This window comes from Halichoeres trimaculatus, unplaced genomic scaffold, assembly GCF_033239565.1.
Source record: "Halichoeres trimaculatus isolate MK-OKI-2021-1 unplaced genomic scaffold, fHalTri1.1 fHalTri1_scaffold_20, whole genome shotgun sequence".
Classification (NCBI taxonomy): domain Eukaryota; kingdom Metazoa; phylum Chordata; class Actinopteri; order Labriformes; family Labridae; genus Halichoeres; species Halichoeres trimaculatus.
Window position 1 is genome coordinate 11,667,791 of NW_027437198.1, and position 25,189 is coordinate 11,692,979.

Below are 25,189 nucleotides of genomic sequence, written 5' to 3' on the forward strand. Positions count from 1 at the left end.
CTGTGAAGTCTCTGTGAAGAACAAGGCAGCACTCGCTCACACACCAAATGAAATTTCAAAATAAACGACTGAGCTGTGATTTACAATTCTCCTCCGGGCCAGGAGAAAAGTGAGAAAACATTTCAATCAGTCCCTCCGCCTTTGTTATGCCGCTATGAATCAGCTGTTTAAGGGACAAAAACAGCTGAACGGCGGTGAGAGGAGGACTCCAAATGATTTCACACACACAGCATATTGAAAGGTATATTCCAGAGCTTATGAAATTGAGTTTTAAGTTTGTTTTTTTTTATTTGTGCCTGATTGAATCTGAGTGAATTGTGCTGGGATAAATTGACTGAAAAACAACAAAGCTGGCATTGCTTTATGTTCTAATGGAAATATCTGAAATACAGCGTTTACCAATAACAGCACAACAGACAGAATCAGATAGCTTGTGATGTGACAAATGCCTTAACAATAGGATCTGGATTTGAATTACAAGTGGATAAAGTAAAGGCAGGAGTTTCTCTACACTCTCTGGCTGATAATAGTTCCACTAAGAGACTCAAACAAACGGAGCTGCTTTCAGGCAGAAACCAGAGAGAAGCCTGGAGATCAACGGAGCAAATGAAAGCAGGAACGAACAATTAGCCAAGGCCGAACAGCAGACAGCTTTAAATATTTCAACTTCTGCTTTATTCTGTGGAAGAATACATCATCAGCTTGAATGCAGAGCCTTAAATATTCAAGTGCAACAACACACCGTCTCTGATTCAAACATAAACAGAGAGGAAATCTGCTTTAACTGGCCCTCAATGACACCAAGTCTCATTCAACTGCTTTTTCTCATGAAGAGGTTTGTTCCTAAAACTTTTCTTATCTGTGATTGATTGTTTTAAAAGCATTAAAAGCATATGATAAATGGCCTAGACTTTGAGACAGCTTTCTTGGTGCTGAGTGGCGTTTGTTTTAGATAACAAAGTGTTGAATTTATATTTCAAACTTTGGTTAAAACTTGTAAAAATATCAGAATCAGCTTATGCAAGCCTACAAGAATAAAGCTTTTAGTATTAACCTAAAAGATATGGACCTGATTTTTACCAAACTAACCTAATTTTCCCACTGATCCATCACGTGGCTGCTTGTTTTTCAAAACAAAACTGCTATCAAGTTGAATCAGTTATGGACTTTAGAAAGCTGTTATTTTACTTTATCTTTACATGACAGCCTTCCCTGAACAACTGATACTGTAAGTTTTTGTTTATGTCCACATCTGGTGTTATAAAATCTGGCCAAAATTAAGACATGTGATGCATTTTCTCTCCACTGCAAGCAGCATTTCCCCCAAGTGAAGAGTTCTCAAGTATATTTTTAACAAAGCCCAAAGAGAAGGTTTTGATTTGTGTGTTATACTAATTCATTCTGTGTGCTCTTACATGGGCAATAAAGTGGCGTATACCTGGGCTATCTTGGAACATAAAGCTCAAGCTTCACACTCCTGACGTCATGAGTGAAGACAACCCGGATGTTTACCACAAGACAGCTTGAAAAAAAAAAATAAAAAATAAAAAAAGGGAAAGAGATTTAAGGAAAATATTGACATGATGTCAATGAATGGGGCTTAGCTTGGGTGGGAATCGAACATAAAATGAAATGTTTATTAATGCTCATTGAATAATCTAACAAGTTGAATTCTCTTCTCCATCAGGAGAACCACAACACCATGGGGATAAGTTTTCATTTTCTGAACAACTTTATGATTTTCTTTTCCTTTTTGTGTCTCAGTCCAAGGGATGGGTACCGAATTAGGTACTTTTATAGGTACCGACCAATAACTGTCTCAAGTACCACGTACCGATTGACATAAAAAGAAAAGGAACCATGTTTAGGTACCTAAATGCATCCTTGTGACTGTGAGGGAGGGGAAGAGCTGGACATGAACACAGCATTGCAAGGTTACATACTGAAGAATAGATATGTTAAATTGATTTTTTTTAATACTTTATTATTAAACAAATTGATATTTTTTACCACGAAAACACAAAAAAAGTACCAAAAATTGGTTCTCGCTGAGAACCGGTACCAATTGCCAGGTACCAGGCATCAGTACCATATCGTTTCAAATGTATAAGGTACCCATCCCTGCTCAGTCCTGATAAAATGATAGAAATCTTTTAAAAGTGCTCATACCCTAGAAATATATATATTTTTTAAATGTAGGCTTTTACTGAAGTGGATGATCTTGATTTGGAACCAAAAAATGTGACGCAGCATAAAGGAAAGAAAATAAACATATTTTAAATCTAACACTAACACATAACCAAAACTAACACTTACATTAAAAAGCTTCAGCTTTCTCTGTATATTTCACATCTCAAATATACAGTCTCACTGATTGGAATGTGCATTCATTTCTTTCACATGATTGCGAAATTACATTTAGCCAGCAAACATTTCTTAAGGACTACTTCAGCGGCGGATTAATCCACATTCAAGTGGAAAGCTGTCTGTGTGACTGAGTCTGAATAAAGTACAGAGTGTTTAAGGTAATGAAGGAATAAATCGCAAGGTTCAACAGCACATGCTCATGTGTTCAAGGTTTGATAATAAGAAAATAAAACACCAGCCCATTCCTTTGAGGGTGATGGGAGCATTTACACGCTGGGAGCCTAATGGCAGATCAAAATGAGCCGTTGTGTGTTAACCTTTCTCCCCAGAGGTCAGCAGGAGGAGGGGGTTAGCATGAAGGGGGTGAGGGTCTCTCTGAGTTCCATTTGTAGCCCAGAGAGGCCGTGGCTCATTTCTCAAACTCATCTCCGATGCCCACACAGCGGCCTAACGAGAGCCCATGTAGGGACAAAAACCTATTAGGCCTCCCCAGTTACAGACAGCATCTCCATTTACAGCTGTCAATAGTACAGCTTGGCCTACAATAATTATCCCCCAGGAAGGAGCCGTCTCTGTGCGGCTCGCATTAGTCCGTCCCCGGGAGACCGCCCAACCTGAATCCTTCGATATCTAAAGTCCCTGTGAATAGCAGCGCTCTGGGAGGCAGGATCAAGGCCTGAACCGAGGGGGAAGTGTGTCACGAGTATTCCCAGTCCTCTTCTCTCTGCATCCCTGTGTGTGTGTGTGTGTGTGTGTGTGTGTGTGTGTGTGAGGAGGGAAGGTTCCAGCACAGTCGCAGACAAGAGATCAGCGTGAACAGAGAAGGAGGTGGAGGAGGAGGCCCTGAAACCAGAGAGCCCGGGCGATTCCTCCCAGGATCCACCGACATAAAAGGATCGTCTCCTCGAGGTGACCTAACCATTTAGAATGATACCAGAGCCGTGTACAGTTAAGGGGGGAAATTCAAAACAGCCCGACCGACAAAGCCACAAAAAAGAAATCAATAGATGCAACAATAACAATAGACATCAGCGCAGCCGAATGCCATGATAGAAAATCCAATTACAAATCAAAGAGAGGCAATTTTAGAAAACGGCAGATCTTAAGATAAGTCCGAGGCAACGACAGCGAGAAAGATGTGACATGAAGACAATAACAACTGCTGCTTTTTCCTCTTTAGACGTAACTAACACCCTGCTTCCCACCCAACAGCATCGTCTTAGATAATAGAGTTACATTTACGAGCGCTGCCATATGCCCACCCAGTGCCTGGTAAATAGAAAATCCATGAGATGCCATGTTTTTATGGCTCTGAAGACAGCTACTAACTACCATGAGCCAACCTGAGCTCCCCCCGTCAGCTTCGGTTTGTGCCATAAATATATTTATACTTTAATACGGGCCTACAGCGGTGAGCATTGCGTCCCGTAAAAGCCTCACCACACTGTAATTCATAACTCCCTCAATATCCAGAACCATAACTCACAAAACGAGCCCCTACACTACAAATTGGTGGAAGGAGAGAAGTGACATCATGCTGCAGAGGAATGGAGCAGGTACCCCCCGAGCATGGGGCGCAGGGACGGCCTTTTAGCTGCCGTGTGACACCTCGTCTTCTTTTTTTGTAATCAGAAGCCCACAGTTCTCCCTCCACGCGGCGGGGAGTCTCTCCTCGTGTTAATGAAAACAAACATTTAGCCAGGATTTAGACGCGCCGCTGCCGACTACAAAGAGCATCAAAGCAAACACACCCAAACAGGGCTGCACACAAATAAAGGAAGGTATGCTTGGGTAATCTTTTATGTAATAAACTCCTGTCTTCCTGTGATATCATGCAGCGCCATGTTCACACATAATAAGCAAAGCTGTTCAGAGCCCAACTTAATACAGTGTCTTATTTGAAATGCAAACAAACTGCGAGGCAGAGGCTATCACCTCAATCTATTCCCCTTCTGTTCTCTGGCTGTCATCTCACACGAGCCCACGCTGCAGCCCTGCACCGAGGTGGCAGGAGGGGGGGAGGTGGGAAACAGGGGCAAGCATCCTACGAAGGATGTAGGAAGGTAGGGAGGAGAGAAAGAGGAGGGGGAGGAGGGGGGTGGTGGCCACAGTGTGATTCAGAGGGTTGTTTCCCCTCGCAGCGCTGCAGGGCGAGGATTTACCGCAAAGAGAGAAAAAAAGAGAAAGGAACAAAAGCTGCTGATACATTAAAGGGATTTGAAACAAAAAGGGATGTTTCATGAAAATAGCACACAGGAAGTGTCAATTTCAGCTCCGGCTTGGACTTCTGTTCAAGCAACGCACACACACAGGTGCACACGCTCAAGAGGCTTACTGGCCGCTCTGAGGATTTGGATGTAACAAGGATGTAGTGGCAGGTAAAACCACATAAACTCTGTTTGCTCACATTTCCACTGCAGTTCTGGAAGCTTTGCAGGAAATTTTAGTGCTGTCATCAAAATGTTTTTAATCTTTAGACAGCAGGAAAAATGATGTACTGTTCAGTAAAATGATTGAGTAATTACTCTGAGATCGACACACGCAGTGCTTCACTTTTAAAAACACACACTCTGAGATGAGTTTGTGGAGGTGGTGTTTTGGTGGCACCTGGTGGTCCACACCCCCCTTTCCCTCACCCAGGCAGAGAGTTGCCTGCTCTGGACAGATGGGTGGGAGGAGGTGAGGGCCATTACCGTGATGGTGGGGGAGAAAAAAAGGGGGAGGAGTGGGACTCCAAATGAGAAAGCAGGAGTTTCCACCGCGAGCGCCGTTATTTCCCCTCAATCAGCTGCAGTAACACACTCTGTTTACTGCAACACATGCTGCTGGTAGTAAAAACAGAATTGGATGCTCGACCCCCCTCCCACCCCACACACACACCCACAATGAACACACATCCACAGCCTGGATGTTGTGAGTGAAAGCACGTGGATAATTCAGCTGGAGTCACCTTGTTACTTTTTTTTTTTTTTTTTCATCTCCTCTGCTTCAGAAAATTGGAGTCTTCGGGTTTCACAAAAACAAGAGGATCAGTGACAGAATCAATTTCCAAAGGAGGAGGAAACAAACCTTAAAGATGCAAAAATCAATGTTCATTTGCAGAAATGTATAATTATTCTAAGCATTAGAAAAATGAAGGGGTGTGAAAAAGATTAAAGCACCCGCTGTGGGCCTTCTCATAAACAATCCTCAGCATTAAAGAAGCTTTTTATGAGTTTAACAGGGTGGAAAAACAGAGCAGATTTTTAATTTTGTCATTCAAAACACTTTAAACAGACAGATATGAGGATTAGAGACTATAAATTTAAATTCAGACACAGTTTTAGATTTGTCTCCGCATTACAAAACTAAATTGCAATCAAAGTGCAGCTGGAGAGAGATTTTTTAGCATAATTTAAACACCAGGAATGAAACGTATAATTTCCTCTATTTGCTGTTTAAGTCCCAGAGGCCTCACAGCTTGTAAAAAACTTTCCACCAGATGAGACTGGAGATCATGTGTAAATGTTTCAAGAGCTGCTTCCTGTCAGAGTCAGGCTAGGTAACAGAATTTTGCAGAACATTTCAGTGTCTGGGTAAAGGTGGGAAAAGTCAAAGGAAATACGTGAGAGCTGTTTTTGTTTCATGAAGGAAGTGAAGTGGAATGACTAGGATGTAGGAGCCCAACAAAAGTGAAAACGTTTCCAAACAGAATGAGTCATGAAGTGATTGAGAGTCCTAATTTACAGCTTTAATTTCTCTGTGACAAAAAAAGAGAAGAGTGGATGAAATTGAAAGAGGTGGACCCCGTCTAATCACCCTCCGAGGCGCAGAGACTGGGTGAGGGTCAAGGGTTAGAGGGGGTGAAAGCACTCAGGGTAACAGCACAAAAGCCAGCGCGATGCTATCACGTGCCGCCCGAGAAGCGCGCGGAGGAATGGAGAAGGCACGAGACGAGCGCGAGAGCGGGAGGGAGAGAGAAAGGGAGAGGAGGGAGGGAGGGAGCGAGGGATGGGGAGGGAGACCGAGCAAGCTTCATTCAGTCTTACCTCGGGCAGGTAGAGGAACGCGGGGGGACACTGGAGCGAGTGAGGTAGCATCCCGGAGCTGGAGAGCAGCAGGCAGCCGGAGTTGGCCATGGAGCTGAGCGCGGGGTGACGGGACGCTTTGCGCATTTAGCAGGAGATCCTTTCCGCTCTACTCTTCCTCTCTCTACTCTTCCTCACTCACTCTGGCTCTCCGATCACTTCCTTTCTTCCTTTAAAATGTCCTTTATGATGGCTTTTGTGTCTCTATTGAGGATGGAGCAGGGATGCGAGCGGTGCGCAGACAATGTGCATGTCCACCTTTATCACTAATGCTCTCTCTGTATCTCTCTCTCTCTCTCTCTCTCTCTCTCTCTCTCTCCCTCTCTCTCTTAGTATCCGTGGCGCGACTCTGTTTACTTTGAGCGTGATAAAAGCCAACATAAGCATTCAGACACAGAAGGGGAGGTTCTGTGCAAGCTAAGGAGGAGGAGGAGGAGGAAGAAGAGGAGGAGGGGTTGTGGAGCTGACAGGGGGTTGGGTGGGTTAGGGTGGGGTTATAAAAGTGGTGGTAGCACTGGGGGTGTGGGGATGTGGGGGTTACTGATGAAGTCCCCGATGGATTCATACATCAAACGGGGCGGCTGAATAACAGAGGGGATGTGAATGACATTAGAACAGCTGATCCTGGGCATTAGCACCTCGCGGGACACTGCACGCTGCCTTTTAATTGCAGGCCCCCCCACCCTGCAAACACACACATAAACACACACACCCCCTTGGTGGCCCACCACCACCACCACCACCACTTCCCTCTTTGCCTTGTGTGCGCTCAAGGACACATACTGTACAGCACGTCTAACGGATTCACCTGGAGAAGAAGCATCAAAACAAAAGAGGAGCTTCTATCAGCACAGATCCCCAAGTCCTGATGTGCATCCAGCCATGCGTGCTCCATAGCACACGCTAAACTGTATGACCAAAAACAAGCTTCCTTTCGATGTACATCTCTGATTGAGTCTGTTTGATCCAGCTTTAAAAGACGCAGACAAAGAGAATGCCCAAGATGCATCAGTGGTTACATCACAGCAGCCAGGTGGGTGTGGAGACTCAATCACCTTAAAGTTGAAGGAAAACGCGAGGAATAGATCTTTAATCTCATCCGACACAGCCTTGGCTTCAAAGGCTTGATGCCTCAGCACACCCTGGTGGAACATGGGTCATCACCGGGGTACTGCACAGCAGGGTCCTGAACACTTCTGGACCTAGGACTTCTGTCCACAAACCTAGTTTGACCCAACTTTTAAAAAATACATACACATGACACGTTCAAGCCTGAAATATCCCAGACTTCACTCTGCGGTGCATGTTTCTCTGACCAGTTATTAAAACTGATGTGCTCTAAAAGATCCCTGTCTTAAAGGAGTAAAACTGCACAAGTTTGACAAGAAACTCGACAGTTTTTACTGCTCTGTCCTCTTTGACTTCCACCAAGAACACAAACGCTGCGAGAGTCAGTCAAAGGGTTTTCCTAATTTGCCTCCACCTTGCTGATCTTGAGTCGGGCTATTCATCACAGAGTTACACAACCCCCTCAGTGCTTATTCATTTCTTACTAAATCACAAGTTCTTCTTCTTGGATCAACTTTGTTATTACTCACACTGATTACCAGAGCCGGGACTCATCAGCTGAATGAAAACCAAACCCAGACTTTGTGAGAAAACACAGAGGTGAAAGAGTGCAGGCTGTAAAGGTGTAGGTAGATCTGTTAGTGTGCCCATCATCCCAGTTCAGACGTGTTTGTGCACATATAAGTCACAAATCGCCATCTCTACGATACACTTCTTCTATTTTTAGAAGCTTTAGCGTGATGCTTTCTCGTGCCGTGTGGGATGGCCTGCGGGAATTTAAAAGGATGGATGCACAATGATCAAATCAAAAGATGCATTTCTACAAGATGGTCTTCATCTATCCTCAGCTGATGGTCCAGAGCTCACAAACATCTAAAGCTATGCTTTCTGATGCATCTTGAACTAAAAACAAGTTATAAAATGGGATCACTGGGAGGTAGAAGCAGGAATCATTTTTATGCACGACTGAGGAGGGATGCTTCCACAAAAAGCAACAATTATAAATGGAACCGACATGACTGGGTGGACTCTGAAAAGTTGCTTCTGCAAGTTGAATGCATGCATATGAGTCTTCCACTCCTGAAAATTCAATAAAATTTTCCAGGTTTTTCTTCACCCTGACTTTTTAAAGACTTTTTAAGGCAGCACTGAGGTAAAAATTTGAACAAGTCAAGATGGGTCAAGGTGTGAATGCAGCACGTTAAAGTCTGAAAAATTTACAGCAATCGAGTGACAAATAAGTGGATATTGTGACCAAGGCAGGGCTGGTACAATCTTTGTGCAGGAAACAAAACTGCCTCTCAATAACCGACACGTGAAAACAACGATTATGAATACTTCAGGGACATCTTTAGAAATTTTCTGGATTTTTTTTGAGAAATGAATGTGTGAAACATGGACAATGGGTCCTACCAAGGACAGAAACTTTTGATATCCCTTATGTGTTCAGGACAAAAAGATACCACCTTAAATAAAAGCATATTGTACACCATGTTCTCTCACCTGAAGTCGAATTAAACCCTGATCTCCTGGGTGATTGTCAGAGCAGTCCTCCCGCTGCTACCCTAAAGAGACTTTTGCTCACTTGTTACTACATCACCTAATGTTTAAGGAACATCAGAGCGACAATTTAGTGTCTGGAAGTCTCCTTTAAGTTGTGCCCGGACTGTCCGTTTTTGAAGCACTGGCCGAATGTCTGAACCGCTGTATTTGACAAGGTAGAAATGAGAACTGTCTGTATTGCAGAGCTTACTTAAAATTGGCACATTACCTGAGATCACACCTTTAAAGTTTGGTGCACTGAAAGAAATGTGGAAAAGTAAACACAAGCACAGGAGGAGATAAAGTCTCTGCAGATTGAATTATTCCAAGTAGCAGCAGCAGGTGAACAAATGACCTGTAATTACAAAAAAAAAAAAAAAAAAAGAAAAGGCAACTGTTATTCAATTAAAAGCTCCCCTCCTCAAAGAAATATCTTTTTTGTCTTTAAGAGTCTCATTCCTGCAGAATTTTCTTGACAGATTGATGCAACGATCAGTCATCCCAGATATCTGACGTAGCTTAAAGGCTGAACGGTTTGGCATTGCCGTCTAAAGACAGAAATCCATCTCCCTGTCTCTCCTCTCTGTGTGTTTTTCTGTCTCGCTCTTTTGCCCCCTCCCTACTTTTTTTTTTTTTTTTTTGCTCATTCTGTCTGTCTCACCCAGTTAATAATTCAAATGAGCACTGCCAGATCACTCCCTTCAAAGGGAGTTGCTGGAATGTTCTCAACAGTGCCTTTTTCTTTTTGTCATGTGAAATCAAAGCCCCTGAAACGCCGTGGAGAAATCCTCAGTTAACTCCCCACACTGCTGCTCTGCCAATTAAAGAAAGATCAACAACTGCTGCGATCACCAAAAGAAGAAGAAAACAGTGATCTTAATCATTATCATCCTCATCATCAGTTTTGTCACTGTCGCCCTTTGTCTTTCTCTATTTCTTCCTAGCGGCGCCATCACCACATCGCGGTGGCAGCCCTGTAATAATCAGCATAATCATTATTACCACAATCACCATCATCATCACTGTCACTGTCGAGTCTTGTCATGTCTGTCTTCTGGGCCTGTAATGCTAGTCCGCTATGATTCATCCTCTGGGACTGGACTTATAAATGTCTGACTGTGAATATGTGCAGATGTTTGGATTTTCACCTGATTCGAAGCGTCTTTGTAATCTGTTTTTAATCTCCATTCTGCAACACATGCAGTATTACCTCTGGGTGTGTGGCAGCTTTAGCCTGATGAAGATGTGCTATTTGAATGTGCTCCTCCAGAAAAGGTTGAAAGCAGCAGTTCTTGCAGTAAAAAGCCATCACATGCACAGGGAGCCACGTCAGCAATAATCAAAGGCAATACAAGCGGCGACTAATGGGGCCCAAACGATTGTCCGTGCATTCCTCTTCTCTGTTTATCGTATGACCGCTGATCAATAACATGCACTTGCACTAATCTTCATAAGAGATGACTGTTTATTTCCCTTAACTCCCATTACTCTGACAGTGGGAGAAAGATACACATCCTTCAATGAAGAGTTGTGTAAAATAATCCAGTAAAAACAGCGTCTAGCATTTCTTGGAGTCACAGCGGTTTCATGCATTAAAAATTAAAAAACAAAAAAATGTCAGTCTTACTATAGGTTATGTTAGGTTTTATATGCCCTTAAGAGGCTTCCTACACATTCACTCTCTTTACAACCAATCAAAAACTTTCTCACAGGAGCTTTAATGACTCCACTTAACGCTGTTCTGATTTAATTGTCAAACATACAACAATTACTTGACTCTCTTTTCAAACTCAAAGTCTGTACAACTTTTTTGCACGATTTGCATTTGTCATGTTTTATTCAAGTGTTAAATTGAATTCTTTGCGAGTATTCTTTCCACAGCCTGTTTCCGAAGGCCTCTCATGGCCGTGAATAAGGTTCTGTTACAGGGAAAATACATTTACATTCCTTTAAAATTAATTTATCGCCTCTAAGTATAGAAATTTAAATACATTGAGTCTAAAATGACTGATAACCGTCTAAAACACCCAAATGTGTGCTCAGTGTTTAATATTGCAATGTGAAGCACCTAAAGCTGGTTAAACTCTCCAGATTCTCTAAGAAGCATTGAGGACAATAACTCAGTGTCCTCACTTGTAGCAACAGGCCTGCTTTCAATTAATTTGTAACTATAGCTGTGAGAGAAAGGGAGAAATGTTGTCTCCTCCAATGCAGTGGAAAGAAGTTAGCAGAAACTGTACAAATCAAGTCAAATATCACAAGACAGAAGAGTGGCTGGACTGTGTCTGCACTTTGCTATGGACACAGCTCCCCCATCAGGAGGAACACTGGAGCTTAGACAACTCAAGGATGTCAGAGTAAGATGTGTGAAGTGATAAACAAGGGCTTAAATGCACAACATTTTTATGGAAGTAACTCTGATACTCTTTCATCTGTCACAGAGGTGGAAGGGGATATCCAAGAGTGGGCCTCAACCAGCCAAAAACCAACAGTCAAAATCAGTCCTGGTTGAACTTTCAGTAAGAAAACACATCTGCTAACAGGAAAGTAACAGCCACTGTAGATGAACACCAAAATCCTACAGTAGGAATGAACGGTTCGAGGGCTTTTTGACCAGAGGGTCCAGGAACCTTTAAGTTTCCGATAGATCATTCTCAAGAACTGTATGGTTCCTGTTGCCTATTGTACGTCTGTGTTTCCAACACAGGTTAAAGACCAAGTCGGATTATACAAATCAGTCCAGGAACGTATGGAGAAAAAGATTCATGTAATTGTTTTGCAGCACAAGACCAGTAGATGGCAGTAAGACAGCGATAAAAGCCAAAAACAACATCATAGAAGGAGACAGACTGGCTGACATTGATACGTGTAGGAGGGCTGCATTGATTAGTCAACAAAATTTATCACGTTGACTATAAGTATTCACTGACGCATCGTGTTAATGTTTTTTTTATATTGGTGAAATCAAAGACCAGCTGGGAAAAAACTCTACTTGCAGTTCACTACAGGAAGTGTTGGGGGCAGTATTGCTCCAACTGTTTATGTTACACATTAAAACAGGGAAGAAGAAGTTAGCATAAGTTATGGTGGAGAGTACAGAGAATACTTAAAAAAGCTGACCTAAGGCTCCTGGAAAAAAATATCAGGAAAATAACAAAATAAAATAAAATCTGGTGAAACACAGTAAGTTCAGACTGTGTGAAGTGAAACTCTTTGGCAGCACAACAGCAATGCACTAACACCTGAAGCGTGCGTGTAAAAAAGAAAAAAAATCAATAGTTTAGTCGGCATAAAAAATGATGATTGGTTGGAGTCCTAATGTGCATCACTTCTGTTAGCCTGTTAGCATGGAGTATACTCAGCCTGTGTTGGTTTTGGTCATGATTTGAAGCTGTTAAAAAAAACACCGGACTGCTCTGGCATCTAAAGCATGAAGACAGCAGAGAACAACCTGTGCTTTTGCTAAAGTCATGTGACCACTGAACGACAACTGAGAATTTTAACTACTTCCATCCCTGAAAATGAAACAACTTATTGCTGATAATTCAGTGTAACTCCTGGATCACTTAAGGTAAACCTCTTCAAATGCTCAGTGGGTTCATAGATTCTGAATTTGAACTTTCCACTTCAGTTTAAAAAAGAAACAAAACAATTCCATTAGATGAATGAATTGACTTTTGCAAAGTGACAGTCCTGGTGTGGGATATAATTATCCCATCTGAGCCACTGATGTGATCAGTCGAGCAGCAGAAGACACCATAGAGAGCCCTACTGGGAGCTGTTTGGTTCCCCTTACCGCCCCCACCCACCCTGATGGACGCACAACCCGGACCTCATGAGGCCTACTCTGCAGAAAACAAAGCAGCTCTGTTTGGTGCTCCTGGATTTCGTTGAGAAGCAGCGAGGCCTTTGGAGGAGCACCCTTGAAGTGCCCCTCTGACAGCCTTCCTCATTATCTGGCATCTCCAGAGTGCCAGCCAACCCCGCTATAGAAGAGGGGCACAAGGACGCCTCCATCAGCCCGCCCCCGAGAGCACCCAGAGAGGGGAGGGTTGTGCTCCCTCTAAAGGTCCACTGATTATATCTCAGGCCCAGAGCTTCAGGGATCCCCACTAATTAAAGGTTGTGTCATATCTGTTAAAGATAACAAACCTATGTTGGGTCCGTCTTACAGACTCCCCTCCCCGTCGGTATTTGCGTTCTCCAGCAGCATGTCAGGTTGCAGGCTTGGTCTGAGTGTAAGGCTGACCAGTTTTCTGCACCCAGGGGAGACAGTTCCTGTTTAACCTGCCCTCACCCATCTCAGCGTGCCAGCAGTGCTGTGGAGGCATCAGGGATCTTTTGTCTAGAGGCATAATTAAAGCTCTCGTTCATTATTTCTTCACTTTGAGCGCAGATCTGAGTAATTAGGAGGCAGTGCCACGGGGTGGGAGTGGGGGAGCAATCATGGGGGCACATACACATAAAATGAAAAACACAATCACACTTCTGAACATGTAGGAGAAAGTGTGCCTGAACACACACTCGAATGAAAAAAAAAAGAAGAAGCCCTTGTTCAATCTCAGCACTAAATGAGCTGCATTCATCTCCCACCTATCTTTGGATGCCAATATCTGGCACCGAGTGAAGTATGCTTTTTCTCTCCTCACAGCTGTCATGTACTAATGCATTGATTAAAAATTTTGATTAAATGGACAGTTAAAGGGAGGAACTGCAAGAGTGATCTGCGATCCATGCTGCAATTGAACGCTGGGATGGGATGCTGGGGCCCTGGCTTTTGCTGCGTATGGAGCTCAGGCACTTGCTTCTCCTAATGGATTTTGAAACAGAGCTTGGCTTTTATATGGTGTCATTCATCCTCATATGTTTTCGCCTGCCGCGTCTCAAAATCACTGCTTCTTTATGGCGAACTAATGCACCCGGTGCTAAGATCAGCAGGTTGGCTCTGGCCATCGCTCACCGAGCTCCGGCCAGATATGAGGACGTTTCGAAAGCTTCCATCGGAGGAGGCAGAGCAGAAACCGCGAGGTACTGACTCTGCCTCCCACACTGTCATACATCAACCCTGTACACACACACACAGGCACACACACTCTCACTCACCGACCACTGCTCCTGCTGCTGCTCTGTCAAGGAGGGAAAGGAGGGGGTGATGGAGCTTTATGGCAGCGGACAGTCAACGTCAATACGTCAATACATACCACCCTCTTATCCAAAGGTCTGCTTCACTTGTAGGTGTGCAACGCTGAGGCCAGAGGGTGTGTGATAGTCCAGAGTGGTGGGTGGAAGACAGGGGAGGGTTTTGTTGGGGGCATGGTGTGAGACAACAAACTGTGGCGATGGCTCACGCCCAGTAAGCCCTCTAGGCCGACGGAGGCTATGATAGAGAGGGAGCTGACAGAGCAGAGGGACGGCCAAGCATGGAAATCACATCAGATCAATGATGAAAAATTCAGTGGTGGCAAGAGTCGCTCTCGGGGATGATGTCACATGGTCAGAGGAAGTGAGTGAGTCCTGGATTTACATGGGGAGGCCAGTATGGCAGCTGGTGGAATCGTATCTGTGCAGTTTTTCTTCTGGAGTTGAAGCTGAAACTTAGAATTAAGCTAAGAGGATAGAAGAGACAAAAGGCCTTCAGAGCTTTATCCCCTTGTTTGTGCTGTCCATCCATCCATTTATCTATCCATTAATCCATCCATCCATTTATCCATCCATCCATCCATCCATCCATCCATCCATCCATCCTTCAATACTTCTACTGGTCTCAAGTTTGTCTACTACTTTCTTTAAGGTTATCTTTGCTCCTATGTTCCTCTAAATCCTCAACCTGGACAACTAAGCAATTTAGACTCAAAACCAATCTTCACCTTACCCTAATGTCTCACTCAACTCTAAACACTCTGCTTGTTGGAGTCAAAATCATCTTATAACTTCACTTTGTAGTGACCCCAAGATAATAATAATTGTCTTCTTTGTCTTCAATCAGTTTATTTTTATAACCTGAAAGTGGAAAGGCACCCACACACAACCACAACTAAGTTGTTCTGTTACCTTGCTAAGTTGCTGATCGATAAGTCAGACCAGTGGTCTAAAATCCGCCCCTGAGGGTCTAGTGTTACCGCTTTCCTTCTCAGCTACCTTTTTAATTGTATTCACCTGTTGTCCCAAGTCTAAATCAGCCCCTGATCCACAGCTTGAGTGGATTCTACCTGGTAGCAGAGGAAACCAGCAGTGCAGGACTGAGTGAGAAGATACCCGACAGCATGTGCAGCCTGACAGGCACATTACACATATCAGGCGGTTCTTTACAGCCAAAATGTCCCTCAATTCAAATCTATCAAAAGCAATCATTTTCAAAATCCACCATCCCTGTGCATTTCAGATTTCATTGACGTTCTGTCAAAAAATAAAAAAGCAACCCTAACCATAATGGCTGCTGCCCAAAGCGAAGTCAATTACACAGATTGGTGCGGTGACATAAAGTGTATTCCATTTGGGAGCAGATTGGTCATGCCCAGTAATGTTCCCTTCCAGCAGCCATACCTTTGACCATTACTCTAAACAGGCAGTTGGGGAACCAGAGACCTATTTCCCACAGCCGAGAACGCCGGTGTCTCCCAGAGAGGTCAGGGGTTCACACTGCTGCTACCAGGCTCTCATATTTAGCAGCGGCGAGTGAGAAATGGTACATCAATACTTCTACGCGCATGGGGCCATAGCAGCACTAGCACACACATATCATATCAGAATGGAGCGTCAGCCGGGCCCGGAGGTGTCGTGAAATGTGTGAATATATGTGCGTCCACAGCGGCACGACTATCAGCATCTGAAACACGTTGACAACCAATGTTCGATTGTTGGATTTAAAAATGTATCGGTGTACTTACAGTCAAACCTGATTTAAAAATCAATGACGGGGGCCTTTGTGGAACATTGGTAACCTCTAATTCAAGTTTGTGGTCATGTGTCTCCATCTTATGCCTTATCTTTACTTCTTTATTTAATCAATATCTTCTGTAGCCAATAGTCAAGGACGAGCTAGAGGTCTACACCAGAGATTTAGCTCAAGTCTGATGGCTGAAAATATGTGCAAAGACTACACATTACCTGGTCCTGGATCAAAACAGCTGCTTCTCCTCATAGCATCCAATCCAATATCCAGGAAAGTGTTAGAAGTCCAAGAAAAATCCCAGGCAGTAAGGCACAAGCTTCAAAACAGTAACAATGCTTTTGTTTTGAAGGCAAAGTCATGTTGACCCTAAAAACTCACCATCAGTAAGTCAAACAGATGCGAGAAAGCAGTAATCCCTTTCAAAATGGGCTCCCCAGACAGGACAGTTCCACCTAGACTTAGAGTTGTGGCCTGTAGGTGGTGTCAGGAGTTATATAGGTTCATGGTTCATATGTATAAATTTATATAACTACTGGCTCTACATCTATATACATACCCTTGAATACAACAACACTCTGAACACACATAACAAATGACACAGGTAACAGGAAACTCAACTGTCAACCCCCAACTGAAACAACAGCTCAGCTGTCAAGGGTCAGGGTGTTAAGTAGCCTTCAATATATAACTCCAAAAAGCCTGCTTCTGCACCTTTATTATATATATATATATATATATATATATATATATATATATATATATATATATATATATATATATATGTGTGTGTGTGTGTGTGTGTGTGTGTATGTATATTTGTCCCAAAACACTAAGAAGTGTGTTTTTATTAGGGTTGCAACTAACAATTATTTTAGCAATATATTACTCTGGCGATTATATTTACAAATAACCGATAAAGGAAAAAAATGACACAAATGACATCAACGTTATGTCACTTAAAGGATCAACAGTATGGCCAAAATAACAGAAAATACATTATAATGTCATTAGATAAAGAACTTAGTGGGCTATAAAGGCAAATAAACAAAAATGTGTCCTCAATCTTTTTACCTGCAGGTCAAACAGTTCACCCTCTCTGCCCTTCCACTGTCCGTAGCAGCTAATGCTAATGCTAACGTTAGTTTAATGAACTCCTCATGGTTTTAAAACAGGGCGACAATTTAATAAAAAGACAAAACGAGTCCCAGAAGACATACCATGCGTTTCAGAACATATAAAAGGAGTGTATGTGGGATTTTGTAGCTCTTCACCTTGCTGTTGATGAGCTCAACATATTTAAAGTTTCCGTTTTTCAATGCAGTCGTACTACTGTGCCATGTAAGGTCATTTTTGCAAATGTTGAAATCAACACCCTGGGATTTTTTGGACGAACGGCTTTCTCCGGCTCTGCCGTTCTTCACGTTTACTCATTTCCCTCACCTGCCGGATCGGTTTCTCCTTCACCACGCGGATCTGTTTACAAGTGGGGCATACAGCCCTGCAGCCCAGGTAATCTACACTCCAGTCAAGTAGGTGGCGGTAATGCACCTTCAGCTAGTTGCCAACTGCTAAATAATTTGACCTAAAGGAATAAGAAAAACAAACTGAATACGAGTGAATATAGTAGTGGCGCAGCACAGTGCATCGATTATGGCTTGCAGCCCTAGTTTTTAGGGTCAACATGTCTATGCTGTTAAAATAAAGGAATTTCTACCATAGATTTTTTCCTGGATTTCTACTGCATGTATCCTTGCCCACCTTTCGGAGTCCAGAAAGTGCCTGTCCTCCATTTTTAATCCAAGAAAGTGTTTTTATGCTACTTTATGCAACTATTTGCAAATGCCACAAACATAAAAAGGGTCCTGAGATCATCCTCACTTCATCATCCATTTCAAGCGGTCCAGCTCATTTTCTTTCATACAGTAGAGTATCAGAGACTTACTTTGTAAGATGCAATAAAAAGATAGTTAATGAAGCTAAATGACAAACAAAATTTCATTACTTTTACAACAAGGGAGCATAAGTAAATTCAATAAAGACTTTTAAAAATATCCAAATCCACCCAATCCTGGCGTCCATACAACCGATGGAGCGGCTTTATTGAATCATGGGGAGTTTAGAGGTTCATCAATGTCCCGCCCCATGCTCCATCCATAACCCTGAACAATTCCTCAAGCCCAAACTTCAAATAAAGGCTAAAGAGACTGAAAGTGACCCAGCTTCTCCATCACAGCCTGGAGGCTCTTGTTTTTGCAGAGGCTAAATCAATGCCTTCCTTTGAATCACTTTGTTCCAAAAGGCCTTTTCATAAATCTGCTGCTGAATGTTTTATGTAGAATATTTTTCCTCTCTGTGTCTTTTTTTTGTTCCATTGCCTGCATGGTAAGCGCTCGTGTTTTGTGAAGTAGTACTCAAATAGAAGCTCTAAATATAAAGTTTGTGTGGGTGCGTGCCTCTGTCCCAAACCCGATGTGTTTCCCTCAGTGTTTGGGTGTTTGTATCTCTGTTGGTGTTTCTCAGGCTGCTGTGGATGTGTTTTCTTTTTTTTGGTGTAGAAACCTGCTGGGCTATAAAACCCTCCTGCGTAGCATGAAGTGCCCCGAGCGTCGGCTGTTGTTACCTAAGATCCAACTCTGCCCTCTGACCATATCACCGGCAGCACACAACAACAACAACCCCGCCACCTCCTGCATTCATCCCATTCCTCCGCCATCAAAACATAGCTACGGGGACTCTCACGCTGATACAGATTTTCCACGGACATCTGCCCCGGAACGATGGCGGCTTGAAGAGAAAGGGCTTAGGAAATTCTGCCCAAAGGAGGAGGAAGAAATGTGGGTGTAATATCTGAGAGTGGGAATGTAATATCATACTGAACCAAAATGCAGCGATCCCTGCTCAATATTTTAAAACATGTCTGCTTTTAATGCCATCCTGTTGGGTGTATAATACCAATGGTTCCTATGGAAAATGTTAAACTCTGCAAGGCGCACATCTGAGAGAAAGGAAATTACAAACATACATATATATACATATGAAGGTGTCACAGGTAAATGTTGGAGCACAGCACCCTCAGTGAGAGGGATTGTTTTTCCTGGTCATGCGTGTCCATTGTGATCAGTCATGCTCATGTTGCTGTATTACTTCCTGTGACGCCTGCTCGCTCTTTCCCTAATGCTTCTTTTTCTACAGTCTCTAAATGCTATCTGTCAGTAGGTGTTGCAGGACTGATAGAGGCTCGTCTGTTGCCTTTCTCATTACAGCGGGGGAGACAAAACCCAGCGAGCGCAGTAACCTTTCATGGAGACAGAGGGAGGGAGGCATCCACACAGAGCCAGCACCTCCGTCTACTTGACATAACCCTATTACCGCTTCCTTAATTTGTCCCGCCGTGACAAGTCACAGCCAAAGAAACGGTTAAAAGAATGAGTGAACAAAAGCTGCATTGCATTATGGGGGTGGAGGCGGCGAGGGGTGGAAAACAATGGGGAGGAAGAGCTGATGCATCAGCCATATTGGATCATTTCTAAAACGCCACACATTATTTGGAGGTGGGCCCACATATACTCGACTTAAGCGATCGCTCCATGTCGCCACTCCTCTTCAGATTTTGTTGTTCATTACTTAACTTTTTGCATGCGTACAAAGGAAGCTCATCAACCAGGACTTAATCAAAAGAGTTTCTCAGCAGCTTTTATTTTAAAGCTCAGCTAAGGTGATCATGTTTTATTCTGTTTGGCCTTGTTTCCCTTTGAGAACTTCAACTTTTGTTAAATGCAGTAATGTGTCTTCCCTCATTTAATATTTACACCAACACCAAGGTTCTGAAGAAACCTTCAGTGCCTCGTCTTTGTTTCCTAAATCTGTTTGTACTAAATATGATCAAAGCTCCGCGCAGGCAGAGTGTACCCTCAACATGAAAATGACAACGTCTCAAAAATAACTAAATGACTGGCAAAATGAGTAACAGCTTCAAAATGGCTGATAATAAGAGCCGCTGAAGTATGAGCTCAGTGGAAAGTGCCAGACACTCAGACAAATGTGACACTAAATCCGGCATTTGGCACATCCTAAGTAAACAAAAGTGTTGATAAAAGGAAGCCAAAGCAATCTTCCATTGTGTGCAAAATTTACAACAAAAAAAGGAGAAAGAAAAAAGGCTTTTCTGTTTCTGTGGCAGCCCCACGTTTCCTCACTGGGAGCTCCTCCATGGAAAGACAGTCACAGCTCTCTGTAATCACACATAAGCTGTGACATGTTGAATATCCACTGTAACAATCTGGATCCCAAACTGATGAACGAAGGACTGGATCAACCTAAATACAGCTCCTGAAATAACCACATGCTTCCTATTTTAAACACTCCCGGGTGTCATGAACAGCTGTGATTGGAGTTGGACAGTGACTAAACAACGTACCATCATCCTTAATGAGATATCACGCACTAATTTATGCATAATGATATGAACATCCAAAGGGTTTTCCTGGTCACAGAGTGATAAAAAAAACCCTTCTTTGAGTATTTTCAAGGTATCATAACACACCATTTTAAGGCTTCTCCAAGCTTCTGAATTGAGGTACCCTCTAAGCTGCTCTTGTGTGACTGATTTTCCTGGGTACTGAATTAGGTATTTTTATAGGTACCGTCCAAATTCTGTCAAAAATACTGGGTACCGATTCACGTAAAATCAAAAGGTACCATGTTTAGGTACCTAAATGCATCCCTGTGACTGTAAGGGAGAGGAAGAGCAGGCAATTTTCCATGCTGACCATGAACACAGCAATATGTCAAAATGAAAAGAATTCACATTTCATTATTAAACAAATTGATATTTTTTACCACATGAACACAGACAAAAGTACAGAAAACTGATACCGTTGAGTACCGATACCGATTGCCAGGTACCGGGTATCGGTATAGTATCATTTCAAATGAGAAAGGTACCCACCACTATTCTCAGGTACCATCACACACCTGTAAGGGACCCTTTCAGTTCAAAGTTTTAACCTATTTTTGCACATCCCTTATGTTGTTTCAAGGTACCTTGACACCCTTTCTTTCTACTTTTGGTTGCTATTTTGAGGTATCTTTCAGCAGCTGTTTTGTGCTTCACCTTTTCAGGCTTTTTTTTTATAACTGTCTTTTAAAAGCTTAATAGCCACTGTATCAGGGTACCCCTTAGTTGCTTTTTCGTAATCTGTTTTCTGTTCATATAGCCCCATTATTGTTCTGTTTTTCAAGGTATCTTTGCACATCTTTTAAGGCACCCTCAAGTTGCTGTTTCGAAGTACCTTTCAGTTATGGTTTTGTAATCTGTTTCTTTACAGTCTATAACTATTTTTTTTGTCCTTTTAAGGTTTTTTTGATGCACCTTTACAAGACACCTGTTTAATGCTGTTTTGCAGTACCTATTAGCTGATCTGTTTTCTGTCTCCCATGCATTGTTTGATCCATAAACATCCTTCATCTGTTCAGCTTTTTTTAGTTTGCATTTGTAACTTTATTTGAGTGTCTCTTGTAAAAGGTACACAGCTTAAAGACCACTGTATTACGGTACCATTGGCTTCTGTTTTCCATCTGTCCTGTATTGTTTGCTTCATGTATGCCCACCATCTATTCATCCCCCTTTTAGGATTTTTTGTGGACCTTCATAAGGGGCCTGTACCATGCTGTTAGATCCCCCCTGCATCATTTGCCTCATTTATATTGATATATAGAGCTCCCATGCCATCATCCTTAGTTCATATACAGACCTCAAAACTGGCTTTTAGTGACATGGATAAGTTGGCTAACTTGGCACTATGTCCTGGCCAATAGAAAAAACAGTGAAAAAACAGAGCGAAAAAAAAAAAAAAAAGCTCAGGTTATATGTTTTCTTCTCATTACTAGTCAGAACCTCTGATTATAAGTTATGAAAGTAGTTACTTTGGTGGTTGTTAAAGAGTTTTTTAAAAGTTATAAATTCACCTGGTAATGATGTATTTGTTTGGGCCTATTTTTAGCAGTGGATGGAGCTAGGATTAGTCGTATTTGTTGGCACTGTGTGAAATAAGATATCTTTCTCTCAGTAAAGTAAAATTCTGAATGCAGATCTCTTTCTCGTACTCTCTACTTTTTGGCTCTGCTTTTCCTCCGTAAAAGAGGTAAAATAAGTCGTCTCCCATCCAGAGCTTTATGCATCACACAGCAGACACCGTGCTGTGTTTGGAATTCTTATTTCAGGAGAAAACAAACCAAAACAAAACATAGAAGGCAAAACAGAGAGTAGTAATGAGCTTTTTGGCTAAACAAACAAACTTCAGTGGACCAGGGTTGACCTTCTCCTTTTCTTATTCCAAGTCCACTTTAAATCTGGACTTTTGTGAGTGCTTGTCTTGCCTTTAATGATGAAAAGAAGCACAAAGTGGGGATAAACACATTAAAGTGTTGTTCAGGGAGAGGATATCAGAAAGATTAGGTTTTCAACAGTCAACAGGCGCACCTCAGGGGGTCGTGACCCCTTGTGTTGGTGGCTCAGGCTGATCTCTCTCCTTCTCTCTGGCCTCTGATCTGGGCTGCAGCAGCAGCAGCAGCAGCCATGGGTGTAGGTTCAACGCCTGAACGCGGGAGCTGTCTATGTAGAGAGATTAAAGGGCCTGTATTGATCCACAAGTGCTCATGCATTTTGCATGAGGAAGACATTGTCAAAGCAGCATCTCAGATTTAAAAAAAAAAAAAAAAAAAAAAAAACAGTAGAGGGAGAGTTTTGGAAAATCTGCTGAACTCTGTGAAAAATCTTAATGTTGAAGTGTCGTGCATGTAAACTTCGTTTTTATATATTGGATTGCCCGTGAACTTTAATTGACCTGTGATATTACTCGTTTTTCATTTCTTCCTTCATCTCACCTCCAATGCCATCACCTCCTCTACTCCCCCTCCGTTTTTTGAGTTTTATTGTTGGAGTCAGAATGAGGAAAACACCCCCCACCCCCTGCGCCCCCCAAATAAAACCCAAAACAAAACAGAAGAAAAAAGGAAAACTGGCAGCCAGAGACTGTCTAATGGCGGCAGTGAGTCCATTGGAGAATTCTCAAGTAGAGTGTGAATTATTTAGGACGTGTGGCTAGTGTGCAGAGCATGAAGCCACTCCACCCGGCAACTGCCAGGCAGAGTGGCCCAGAGAATTCAGCGTGCAACAAACATCCGTCTGTCTGAGGTCTTTATTTCTCCTCTTCAACCTCAGTTTAGAGGAGTGAGAGACGAGATTTGTGCTTACACCTGTCAGGCTCCAAACATGGAATCTACAGAAAAATTGGAGCAAATTTCCTTTTCTCATTTTGCACAAAAAAAGTGTAAAAATCGAGCCAACTTGACCCATTTGCGGATTCCAGATGATGCAGCTCATGAAGCATCATCAACATTTTATGCAGGTCATCATGCATGTTTCAAACCTTCCTGGGCTGTACAGCAGACTCAGAGGGCCTCCTTATCCTGCAAGCACATGTCAATCTCACCTGAACGACCCCGATAACAAGACAAAAGCAATCAATCTCTGATATTGGCCGGGTTGGGAGAGACGGGGATAACACAGGCGCTATCAGCGAACGCCAACAAAGACGGAGATTTTCTGCGCGCAGATGATTAGAAACACGGGGGCTGCTGTGACACGCTGATCTGCGGCGCTTTAAACAGAGGCGGCTGTCATCGCTGGCAAATGATGACGCTGAGCGCCGATAGACGAGATGTGATCTAGGTGTGGATGTGTGTGTGTGTGTGTGAGGCTCACAGGGGCTGTGTTGGTGAAAAAAACAGTGAAAACGCAGATATACAAACTCTACATGAGCACAGCTGTTTGGATTAACTTAGTCACTTATGAGAAAGTCGAAAGAAGATGAGAGTTGAATCTTTTCATCTCTGCTAAAATCCTGAAGATGAGAAATGAAACCACTGAAATGAAACTGTAGCGCTAAAATTCCGACATCCAAACGATCTCATTCAGTAGATTCCAGTAAGACTTTCCATAACTGCATGGCTGTGAAAAACACTTGATTCTGATTGGTCCAAACCTAATTACAAAAACAAAACCATCCAAATCAATTCACAGAGTTGTTGCACATGTTTCATTTCTGCCTGTTGACCGTGCAGCATTAGCTTCTGTTAGCATTCTATGCTATGAAAAATTTCGAGGATACAGCGGAGGAAGGTTAAAGACACAAGGAGCTAAAGGAAACTGACTAAATTGACAAAAGTGGAATATGAAATGTGATTTGGCAGTTTTGAAGGACTGGTTAAAAAGACAGAAGATGTTTCAGTGAGAGAAATTCTTAATCAGATGTTGCAGTCAGACTTTTCTGCAAGAATAAAGTCCAGTTTGATGAAAATTCAGCCCCCAACCTCCTTTTTAGTTGCATGAATAAATCATCTTTAAATCAAAAATCTGCTGTTACAACCTGCTCATTTATCACAAGTCCCTTAAGGGAAGGCGTTGAAAGCATTTAAACTCACAAAACACTCCAAAATACATGGATTGGTCAGAACACATGTCTGTAATAATGCAGAACTATCTGCTATTATGCATGTTCCTGGTCGGAGAATGACCGGAAGAATTTGCGTTTTTGGTGAAAGCAAAGAAGCAACTAGGAGTCTGTAAACAATGGTGGTCTGGACTCAAACTCATTCTAACTTAGTGGAGGTTCTGTGTTTGTTCAACCCCTCCATTACCAAGGTCCTCCTGGCTCTGCAAACTATACGGCCTAAAACAAAGGCTTAATACTAATTGATTGTAATGCATTTTATTCGAAAATGTGTATAAACTAACACAGAAAAGAGAAAATCAAGGATAACTTTTTTGATATCCTGTGATTTTTTTTAGGGGGAAACAATGTCAGACTTGGTCCCAAAGTGATAAGTTAAAAGAGTTAGTTTTTACTTCCGCCAAGGAGGTCATGTTTTTGGGAGAGTTTGTCTGTTTGTCTGTGAACAACATAACTCAAAAAGTAACAAACAGATATTGATGAAATTTTCAGGAAATGTTCTAAATGGGATAAGGAAGAAGTCATTCAATTGCGGAGGTAATCTGGATCACCACCTGGATGCGGGATATTTTTTAAGGGATTCTTTAATATTGTGAGATAGGGCCATTTTTACCATATGTGTACATAACTCCACCATAAATGCTTGGATTGCTTTGCAAAACAACACAAGACAAGGTCACCATAATTTCTGACAGATGTAAAAGTACGACCCAGATCCTGGCAATATTCTGGATACTAAG

General features: G+C 42.5%; 1 protein-coding gene across 10 annotated transcripts in view; it reads right to left on the reverse strand.

Annotated features, from left to right (window-relative positions):
* LOC141809421 (RNA binding protein fox-1 homolog 3-like) overlaps positions 1 to 25,189 on the reverse strand; it is a 499,189-nt gene that overhangs the window by 108,189 nt on the left and 365,811 nt on the right. Inside the window, exon 1 of one of the 10 annotated variants that reach the window (XM_074696425.1) lies at positions 6,396 to 6,750. The exons of 8 other annotated variants lie outside the window; for them this stretch is intronic. In XM_074696425.1, the coding sequence (XP_074552526.1) occupies positions 6,396 to 6,521 (126 nt within the window). In that variant the 5' untranslated portion in view covers positions 6,522 to 6,750. Of the gene's footprint in view, positions 1 to 6,395; positions 6,751 to 25,189 lie in introns of those variants that run through there. One more of the 10 variants, XM_074696428.1, reaches the window with a different exon arrangement.